The sequence below is a fragment of the Primulina tabacum genome, chromosome 15 (assembly GCF_025594145.1).
Source record: "Primulina tabacum isolate GXHZ01 chromosome 15, ASM2559414v2, whole genome shotgun sequence".
Classification (NCBI taxonomy): Eukaryota; Viridiplantae; Streptophyta; class Magnoliopsida; order Lamiales; family Gesneriaceae; genus Primulina; species Primulina tabacum.
In genome coordinates, this window is record NC_134564.1 from 28,656,329 (window position 1) to 28,667,739 (window position 11,411).

At 32.6% G+C, this 11,411-nt stretch overlaps 1 protein-coding gene across 1 annotated transcript; it reads left to right on the forward strand.

Moving 5' to 3' along the window:
• Positions 1-742: 742 nt before the first annotated feature.
• LOC142526784 (phytyl ester synthase 1, chloroplastic-like) lies at positions 743-9,566 on the forward strand. The gene is made up of 13 exons (XM_075631372.1): positions 743-1,371; positions 1,494-1,545; positions 1,783-1,838; positions 2,034-2,192; positions 2,275-2,379; positions 2,964-3,058; positions 5,392-5,513; positions 5,898-6,006; positions 6,069-6,199; positions 6,557-6,926; positions 7,387-7,500; positions 7,694-7,785; positions 9,161-9,566. The coding sequence occupies exons 1-13, from the start codon at positions 975-977 to the stop codon at positions 9,468-9,470; spliced, it is 2,112 nt and encodes a 703-aa protein (XP_075487487.1). The 5' UTR covers positions 743-974; the 3' UTR covers positions 9,471-9,566.
• The last annotated feature ends 1,845 nt before the right edge of the window (positions 9,567-11,411 follow it).

An 11,411-nucleotide genomic window follows, 5' to 3' on the forward strand; every position in this document is an offset into this window, starting at 1 on the left:
TAGGGTTGACCCGTCTCACGAATAAAGATTCGTGAGATCGTATACTCAATCTCGAAATCCACCGACGATTCAATTTTAAATAGACGCATTATATATTGTTGTAGCTACACAATAAAAATAAACCTTTTTTATGCCCGTTCGATTGATATAATATATTTTATCTGCACCTGCTCCTCCTTCACCTGGAATAAAATAATTAAAATATCAAGAACAGATCAAGATTGGTTGTATTATTAATAATTTCTAGGCAGGTAGCTTGTACAAATAACAAAGATAATAATATAGTAACATTAACTAGACAAGAAATTAAAGAGCTACCAATTAAGTTTAGATTTATCCAATAAAATATTATATATATATATTTGACTCTCTTACGAATTTTGTCTGTGATAAATACATTAAGTTATTTTAGATTTCCCATCAAATCAAACACCACCTTGGCATAATAATTCATCATAAATTGAGTAGGCTCTTGTGAAACAGTCTCACGAATCTTTATCTGTGAGACGAGTCCAACCCTAATGATATTCAAAATAAAAAGTAATACTTTTCATGGATAACTCAAATAAGATATCCGTCTCACAAAATACGAACCGTGAGACCGTCTCACACAAGTTTTTGTCCCATAATTTTAATTGAGACTGTCGTCTTATCTACCTTATTTTTTCATTTAATATAGATTTAAAAATTTGTTAGCAGAATATTTTAGTAAAACTCCATGATAAAGTATTTCCCATGCGATGCACTCTTTTTCATATAATATTTCTTAATGGCTCATGAAAACCATTTGGTTTTGTTCTTCTATTTCTGAGCAAATTTTTGCAAGCTTTCGATTGGTTTTACGTTGTTTCCTCGAATTCTTTTCAGTTTTTGGTGAGTATTTCCACATGAAAATGGGAGCATTAATTTCTTTTAAACCTTTTAAATTAACTATATAGTTCAAAGTTTTCTTGAAATTTTCCAAGGACTTTTTTATGCCAGCCATGGCTTCGACTATCAAAGTTTTGGGGACACCAAACAATATTATCCACTCAAGATTCCCTGTCCATTGTTTGGACTTCAAGAAATCATTTTCTCAGATAAATGGGATATGTTTTGGAGTGAAGGAGGAGAGTAAAAGGGCTTCTTTGGATTTAGGAAAAAGCAAAAGAAATTTATATTCAGAAGGAATTAATGAGGGAGAAAAGGATTTGAAAAATGATGAGAAGTTGGAGGCTTTATGGGATGATGGATTTGGAACTCAAAGTATGAAGGATTATTTTGATTTTGCTAAAGAGTTGATTAGGCATGATGGAGGGCCACCAAGATGGTTCACACCTTTGTCATGTGGACCTCCTTTGAAACATTCACCTCTTCTTTTTTTCTTGCCTGGTAATTAAGTGAAGTTCCGGCTCGTTTCGACTATATATAGAATTTTAAACTAGTTTCGAGAAAAAAAGCGATGACAGCTACGAAATAGTTATTATCGTGTGTTATGTACATTTTTGGTGCAGGAATTGATGGAGTTGGACTTGGCCTTATCATGCATCACATCTCTCTTGGAAAGTAGGTTTTCTATTAATATTATAGGCTAATTTTCATCATTTTTATGATATTTTATAAATCTTTTACGATTATTTGTTTCGAAGTTTTTAGAAGGTGTTTGAATTATTATTTTTACAAAAATGCTTAAGTTTTTTATAAGATACTTGATAGATTTTATGTTTTTTTTAAAAAAAAAATTTCAGGTAAAATAAGTTAATTTAATAATATTAAATGTTAATTTCTTCTTCTTGTCCACAGGGTCTTTCACGTTCGATGCATGCATATCCCAGTTCAGGATCGAACAACGTTTCAAGGTTTCAATTCTCTATTAGCCCACCGAACCAAGAGGAGAGATTAACTGCAAATTCAACTACTTTCATGTTAAATTTTTGTAATTGTTCACGATTTTGTTTTTGAAAGACCTCGTTTCTTTTCTTGCCCATTAATTTTTTTAATCCGTTTTTCACCATGGTTCCACATTAAGAACGAGCTGTTTGATTAAATGTCAGACTTGTTGGAATGGGTGGAAGAAGCATTAAAGTACGAGCATTCTGTATCTCCAAACAAACCCATTTATATAGTCGGAGATTCTTTCGGTGGGTGCTTGGCTCTTGCCGTGGCGGCGCGTAATCCTCAGATAGACCTTGTATTAATACTAGCTAACCCGGGTATGCCTTGTGCCTTTAAGCTTGATCTGTGGTTAATAGTTGTTGGGCATGTTTAACTGATGTGTACTATCATTTCCTTCAGCTACTTCATTTGACAGGTCGCGACTGCCGCTTTTGCTACATTTATTGGAGACATTGTCTGACGAACTTCACGCTGCAGTTCCTTATCTTCTAGGATTGATTTTGGGTATGTATTCGTTTGTTAGTCTGATTTCAATCCTTGAATGTGCCACAGAACCCAGAAGTTTGCAAACAAATTGAGCAGGATTGAGTGATTTTTTTTTTTTTCAAAATCAGTCGAATTTATACATAGCACGAACATATATTTCAAGCAAAATTTGTATGTCAAATATATACTAAAATCAAAGAAGGTTTGGAGCATTCGTATTGCAAATATATCTAAAGTCAAACGAGATCACAAGTTTGAGTTCAAATTCGAGCCTTTATCTAGTAGAGTTACAATGAAACTTGGTGTCTAAGGTATTAAGCTTGACCTGAAACTCAAATTCAAATCATACTTTAGCCCAAACAGTTCATACTTCGAGTATATAGCTTGGCTTTGAGTTGACTCTAATATTTGAGTTCGAATATGAAGATATGAATAGCATTTGGCTCTATTTATACGATTCGATTACACCCTAGAAGTAACTAATTAAATCATAGATATCAATTATTGATTCAATATGAATTGAATATTTGGTTGCACATTTGGTTCTTCATCTAAAGATTTAAACTGCTCAAAATTTCCTTCTTACGCTTTTTATGAAGTAGTTGATCCAATGAAGATGGTGTCAGTTGATATCAATAATCCAATGCTGCATCCTATGCAATTTTTTAAACAATTGGTCGGTAAGCCTCGATACCGTGCACCTGTGTCTTCATGTGAGTACATTCTTCTTCTTCTTCTTTTATCTTTTTTTTATTATGTAATAAAACCACCAATTATGTGGTGGGGTTAGTCAAGACCCCGACCAGCGTCCTACAAACCAAGTTATGAAGGGCAAGCCGTATAATACTATGTGGTACTATTCAAATTAATGTGAAACAAATTTAAATGAATTTTAAATCAGAAAGCTCTAATTTATCAGCTTAAGTCTGCCTCTTAGGACACTATTTCTTGCTCCCTCCAAACGAGAAGAAGTTTGAGAAGAGCAACCAGCATTGGCCATAACATCTACAATCTTGTTTCCTCTCTTAAAATACTTGTAATTTTAACGAAATTCAATGGTTTCAAAAAGGGCCAAAATCTTTCCGTTTCCCTGTATCTGAATGTTGAATGAGATAAATTATTGTTAGAACATATACTTTCCCGTCAGACTGAATGAAATATTGCCATTGAATTGGTAGAGGCTCCAATAAATATAATTTAAGTCTGCCACTATGTTGTTTACTTTGCCAGCTTGCTTAAATAAACTCCTTTCCCAATTTTTTAGAGGTAAAGTCATCTTATTGAAGTTAGGAAAAAAGTCTACATAGGAAGGGGACTACGTCAAAAACTTCCAATTTGATCTAATTCCCAAGCCAAGTGGTCAGATAAATTGATGAACAGTGAACGAGCAAGTCTGAATCAAGGTATAAAGGGAAGCAATGATATTGCTAGAAAAGTTCCAATCCCATCGTTATAGCCATAAATTCTGCCCTAAGATTGGAGCCAACTCCATTGAAATCATAAAATACCCAAATAAAGTTCCCTTCATGATCATGAAGGATAGCACCGACAGAAGATTAGCCTACCAAAAGGCGAATTGGGAATTTTTATGAATTTCCATGAGAGCAGTCTTCCATATTAAGTCTAAAGGAGGCGGAATAAGGTTTAACCTATCTAACCACAGTCACCCGCGTAAGTCATTCCACAGCAAGTTAGATTCCCCAAGCTTTTGCAGTAGAGAGAATCCTCTTCAATGTTCAGATTTGTTCATTCCCACTTCAGCACATTGAGAGATATGGGATGGCATAGCGTGAATGGTCCTACAAGCAGAGCACTTGATATCTTGTTGATGCTTGGAGTTGTTGCGAGCCACCCGAAGGAATCAAACAATAAGGAAATGGATAATCTCCTTAAAATGCCCCCTTTGCTGCCACTTCTCGCCAAGCTTCCAAGCCTCCAACCTATCAAAATTCAAAGTGAGAAAACCCCGGAAAAAATGAGCAAATGTGTCATACCTAAGTAGCAATCTTTCTAGAGAAGAAGAATGGTCCATCGATTCCTCATTCTAGCAATATTGACATTTCGTTGCTAGTTGAATTCCCTGCTTTTAGGATATGACTGACTGAAATCGCTGGGAACCTCTAACAAAAGAAAGAAAATGATGGGAGAAAGTAAATTAGACCAACACGGGATATAGATAGCATTTACATCTTTAGATGAGAGAATAAGTTGCCACAGATTTAGTGAGTATTTGTGAAAGAAAAATCCATGATGAATTTTTTTAAAATTTACAAACACTATCCTAGTGGTAAATGATCCATTTCCAAACAAATTTATTGGTCAAAGATTCCAAGATTGAGAACTGCAATATATAATCAACTATGTCTGGGGAAACAACCTGTAAGAGTTTTTTTGGTTGTTGGAAACATAACAACCTCTAAGAGTTTTTCAGTGTATAGCAGACCTTTGCAGAAAACATCAACCCTATCATCTCTGGGACTATTTACCAAGCACAAGCTGGATATGGGACCCGACACCAATTAGGTATCATTCTAGCTTCTGATATTCCAAGCACCTTAGTCCCGACACAGCTTCTGCAATGGATCGAATATGAAGAAGGTGGCGCTAATAGGAGAAATGCTCGTTCAACTGGGAATGACGACCAGCGGCTGCAAGACCTGAAATAAATAAAGAGGTAAAGAACACAAGAAACTTGTAGTAAGCATGAAGGTTTCTGAGCTATCTCTAGTGATCCCCGTATTTTGATTCTCTTGCATCACCTTTGAAGCCATTTCTAGTAAATTTTACCCATCCTTTCTTAGGTTTCAGGCCATTGGCCTTAAAGGGCCTCTTGTAAGGTTTGAATCCTAGATAATCTTCCCTAAGTCGATCAAATTTAAGTAAACGTTTTGTTTGAGATTAGAAATTGGGTTAATTATTTTAGAGTGGATATTTGTTATACAACCTACCCACTTACAAAATCTATTTTTAGAACATGGAGAATTCCTTTATTTTGTATACTGAAAATTTCTCTTTCTTGCAAATTGATAGGATTTGGCTGAGGTCCTGCCTAAAGAAACCCTTATTTGGAGATTGAAGCAGCTCAAACAAGCAGCAGCTTATGCTAACTCTCGTCTTCGTTCCATTACAGCACAAGTACTTGTTCTTGCTAGGTCTCTTCACATCTTGATGTTTTTAATAGATTATTAAGTATAATGTTTTTTAAAAGGAAAATTCTCAATATGTGATCTATATCATTATGACATGTTTGTATGGTATCCATTCAATCGTAAAATTTTAAGTTATAAATTTTAGAAAATTGTGAAGTAGCCGTGGAGGCCAAAGTTAGGGATAGTTGAGGGAAGGTGATGGATAATTATGGCTTGCATATGACACACACTCACACACATGTAGATAGATGTCAGTGGAGAATTTTAAGAGAGAGGAGGAGATCGTTCTTGCTAGCTACCCTCTCTCTACACCACATGTGCAATTAAAGTAGCACATTTTACGAACATTGTTGAGACTAAAAGTTATATGCTGCATTGGAATCTTAGTGGAAAGGATGATATGCTTCCTAGTGGAGAAGAAGCTTGGAGGATTTTGAGATCAATACAAAATTGCGAAATACGATGCTTTAAAGACAACAGGCACAACATATTAATGGTGGGTGATGAAATTTTTTAACTCCTTTTACTGCTATTATTTACATACATCTAATTATGCAGGAGAATGGATTTAATCTATTGACAATTATAAAAGGTACCGGCACCTACCGCCGCACAAAGAATCATGATCTTGTCGTGGATTTTCTACCTCCAAGTCTTTCAGAGTTTAGGCAACTACTTGAGAATTATAGGTAATTTAACTATAAATTTTTCTTGAAAATTGAGTTTTAGGATCTACAATTTTAGTTCTTCATTCTGGTATTTTTGGTTTTAGTGATCCTTGTAATATTCTCCAAACAAGTTTTTTGACCCAATCTATTATATTATGCTAAAGGATTTTTCATGTTTTCGGTTCCTGAATACCTTACCACCTTGTTTTTAATAATATTCATACATGTAGTTGTTATTAGTTTATCATATAATATATATGGATCAAAACACCAATTTGAAATGAAAATTACGGACGAGAACAAGTTGCGAAAAGACTTTTGCATAAAATAATTCTTAAGCTCCTTATTTAATTTCTTGGAAATTGCAAATTCTATTAGATGGTATCACACCTACACAAGTCCTGTAATGCTATCAACAATGGAAGATGGAACGATAGTGAGAGGCCTATCTGGGGTTCCTACACAAGGCCCGGTATTGTTAGTTGGATATCACATGCTGATGGGATTAGAAATCTTCCCATTAATCACAGAGTTTCTGCGGGAGAGGGGAGTCATGGTTCGTGGGATCGCACACCCCACGCTGTTCTCACATCTTCTTGAAGGTGAAACCAAAGAATTCTCAGTGTGTGATTTTGTTAGGTTATATGGTGCCTTGTGTGTAAGTCCAAGTAATCTTTTCAAGCTGTTGGGGATGAAATCTCATGTCCTTCTTTATCCTGGTGGTGCTCGTGAGGCTTTACACCGTAAGGTTTGTGCTACAAGTCCTACATCAACTTTACAAATAATCGGGAATATAATGATGGTATTTGAGATTTTCCTAATAAGTTAGCGTACTTTTCATTGGATCTTAGATCATATTATTGGTGTTGTCGTTTGGAATCGACACAACTACATAAAAATGACTTTTTTTGGGTCTTCCTTGATAGTGTGACTTATTCTCGTCTACAGGTTGGAGCATATATTGTATGCGCATTGAAAGCCATTGAGTGGTGGTTTATTTTTCAAGGGGTTGCTGATTTTCTTAACCCTACGTTTACTTCCTAGAGAAATTGTGGATGGATACTTGATTTAAAATCTAGTCACGCCTAATATGGAACTAGCCTTTTAAGTTGGGTTCTAGTCAGTGGATATGTTGTTTAAACACACTGCTTTTGAATCTCTTCAGTTCAACATGTTTCAAAGATAACATTTTGTCTTGTGTTCTGAAGGGTGAGGAGTATAAATTATTTTGGCCCGAGGAGCCAGAATTTGTGAGGATGGCTGCAAGATTCGGGGCTACAATTGTGCCGTTTGGAGGCATTGGTGAAGATGACATAGCCAAGGTAAGAAGTGTCATTTATTGGTTTAATGGTGTGGAGCTCATGAGTAATTGAGAATACATGCAACTAGCATCTGTGAATCATGATTGGAGCATTTAATTAAATTGGCCTATAAACTGTGAAATTTTGATTACTAAATTATGATTATTGCAATTTTGTTGCTCTCAGTTACATTATTAACTGCTGCTACTTGCAGGTAGTTTTGGACTATGATGACATGATGAAAGTACCGTTTTTGGGTGACAAAATAAGAAGAGATAATCAACGCTACGCGTCCTTTAATGTGAGGTAACCAGCTTATACTGATAAATAGTAATTGCCTTCTCGTGAGTACACGAAAATACTCCTCAAGAACAAGGTGGTATGTGTTTTACTAAAGGATTGCATGTTTTTATTACTGTAAACGCATTAATCTATATACCTATAAAAGTGTGGATGAGGGCATTGTTTTCAATTGTGCAATTACAAAATTAACCTTCTATACACACTTCAAGAATATAATGTAACTCCTATATTAATTAATTTTATCAAATAATTCATCTTTATACTACATTTAAATGTTTTATCCTTTTAATTTAATATCTACTTTTTTTTCCAATGATTTATTGTAATTTTGTAATTATATTTTTAATACAATTTCTAATTAAGTAATAAAGTATAATATCATAAAAATATATATGAAAGTTGATTTCTTTTGTTATATTTCAAATTTTAATGGTTAAAATAGTACCAATAATTTAAAATTTATATTTATTTCTTCTGTTATATTTCAAATTTTAATGGTAAAGATCAAATTAATAGTTTAAAATCTATATTTAATAATTATTATATGATTTTATTTGATATTTACCATATAATCTTATTTGAATGTGCATTTCTTTACATATGTTGATTTATTTATTATTTTAAAACTTATTTAACAAGAAATTAATAGTCATCAATGTTATTATACGTAAAATTGATATATAGAATTTATTATCCATGATATAGAATTGTAAAAATAAAAAGTAAAAAAATTCTTTAGGAGGTTAAATTAAATATTATGAGTTATATTTTACTATCAATATTACTATTTCATTTGTTTTAATATTTTATGAGTTAGCCACAAGTGATTTTAAATTAATAATTATTTGTCTTTAGTATGCTTCGCTATTATAGATTATGATTTATACATTGATATAATCCATAATTTGGTTGATTTTTAGATTATTATGTTTTATATGTGGTGTTTGAATATATAATTTTTTTAAAAAAATTTGTTTCAGTTCATTTTGTTCTATATATTATTTTCATTACAATTTATTATATAACATAAAATCAACTGCTTGAATTTTAATTTGGGAAACAATTTTGAAAGTAAGTTATATAAGTTCTTATAAATCGTCTAATATGATAAGAAATTAAGTCCAGATAAATAACAAAATGATTCAAATTGTTTTTTAGAAAATCAATTTTTTTTTTAATTTTTGTAATATAATTGATATTACGTGCAAAGCACGTGCATCGTACCTTCGAAAGCTTGGAAATTTTTTGGATAAGCCTACTTCGGTATTTAAATATAACTTATTGGGAGTAGGAGATGAAACTTTCCAGATTTATCAGGAACTCGTATTTTGTCCTCACATAAACTGTTAGAAACTATATTCATGTAATCTAATCATAGGGATGGAATGGCCGGAGAGGTTGGAAACCAACCTCTCCATCTTCCGGCACTTCTGCCGAAGATTCCAGCTGGCCGGCTGTACTACCTCTTTGGGAAGCCAATTCAAATCAAGGGAAGATATGAGTTGTTGAAGGACAGACAGAAAGCTAGAGAACTGTACTTTCAAATAAAGTTGGAAGTCGAAACAAACTTGTCCTACCTGCTAAAGAAAAGACATGAAGATCCTTACAGAAGCATGATTGACAGGATTCTTTATCAAGCTCGACCTCCAGGAGCTTCGATTGATCAGATTCCAAGTTTTGATTTGTAAATGGTATCCGTATTTGTCAAGGTGAAAAAGACAACTTTTGTATGAATGGTATCATTTTTGGTTACGATTGTCCCCAATGCTTCAAAGATTATGATATTTGACGCTATAAAAGTATACAGTCTATCATCAGTCTATCATAACAAAAGATCAAAATATTTAACGTTAAAGTCTGACTCAAAATGTATTTATTTAATATTATAATTGTACTATATATATGGGTTTTTGAAAGCGAATCCATTGATTAAAAAAATTGTATTTGACCTTTTTTAACGACCTCTAAATCCTAGGGTTAGTAAAAAAATCTCAAATAAGATGAACAAAACAAACCATTAAATCACGAGGAGTAGGTCTCATGTGAGATGGTCTCATGAATATTTATCTGTGAGACGGGTCAATTCTACCCGATATTCACAATAAAAAGTAATATTCTTAGCATAAAAAGTATTACTTTTTCATGAATGACTCAAATAAGAAATTCGTCTCACAAAATACGACCCGTGAGATCGTCTCACACAAATTTTTGTCAATCATGAGCAGCATTGGCTCAGCTTGGATGGCTATCGACCGTTGGCTAAGGACAACTTAATTGTAGGGTACCAATTAACATTTAATGACTCAAAGCTGGGAATTGGGGAAAAAAATTAAATCAGTGAGTATAAAAAAGTTCATAAAAAAAGTTCTGGAAGAGGAAGTAAAGAAATAAAAATTAACTAGAAACTGATATATATTTCTTCATACCTATGACTCCTTTTATAGGCAACTAGCATAAAAGCACGTGCATTCGCACGTGAACTCATATTCTAAATAACTAAAAAATAAATTAATAATAAAAATATTTTTAATCTTTGCATAGCGATCTAATCCATCAAACAACATTTCGTTCGAAAAAAGATAGATCAATATAACAATACAAATACAATGATATGAAAGGATTTGAATTGATTAAGCAATATAAGAGTGTACATAGAATTATATGAATATATTTTAATCAATTAAGCAATATAAAAGTGGAAGAAAACATTTTAGTATATGATGTTGATATTTATCTACTCATTACATCAATTAATTGATAAATATGTTCCTAAAATATAAAAATTACATCTTGAAAATCTAAAATAGTACTTACTTATAATTTTGGAGTAATTAAGAACATGTGACAACAATTTTTCATTTTAAGTTATATTCTAACGTAAATATCGTAAATTCGAACTTTTTAAAAACCTATATCTTGTTAGTCAATAAATTATATAAAATAATAATAAAACATTACATTAGCTGAAGAAAGCCTATGGACACAAATTGTATTTTGAGAAAAAAAAAATTAATATATTTAAACACAAGAATTGAAAATAAAGTAAATAAATACTCCATTCACCCCTTCTAAGGATGACAATGGGGCGGGGACGGGGTAAGTTCGGAGATGGAGATAGTAAGCTCATATTCGTTCCGAACTACTTCGAAGATTTTAAAAAATACCCGATCCCGAACCCTAACCCAAAAATCGGGGATCTCATCCCTATTTCGGGTTTTCCCCGCAGGGTCCCAAACCTGTGGGAGAAAGTTGTCATCCCTAACCCCTTCTTTGCCCTAGTTATATTTGCTTAAAGCAGTGAACTAAGAAAATTTCATTTCCAACAATTTTATTAAATGGAGATTCATTTCTTTAAATTAATAATTGAAATATCACTATTCTATCTCAGAAAAGAGAAAAAAATATCACTACTCTAAATTAATCTTCAGTAACATGTATCATCATAATCATTATCCTCTCATTTTTTTAGAATTACATTTGCTAAGGTTCGAAACTATTAACAGAAAATTTGAATTCGTTTTCACTATATATTTATATTTTAAGATGTTTCTTATTATCATTTGAAAAGTAAAATCATGTACTAATGAATTCTATATATATTGGACATTAAAAAGTTAATAAATTTGAAT

What these genes read in the sequence shown, in the direction of transcription:
- LOC142526784 (XM_075631372.1), top strand. Translation starts at nt 975, where the DNA reads ATGCCAGCCATGGCTTCGACTATCAAAGTTTTGGGGACACCAAACAAT. An exon ending in ATTAATACTAGCTAACCCGG is followed by an intron (nt 2,193 to 2,274) that starts GTATGCCTTGTG and finishes CATTTCCTTCAG; the next exon opens with CTACTTCATTTGACAGGTCG. An exon ending in TCTTCTAGGATTGATTTTGG is followed by an intron (nt 2,380 to 2,963) that starts GTATGTATTCGT and finishes TTTATGAAGTAG; the next exon opens with TTGATCCAATGAAGATGGTG.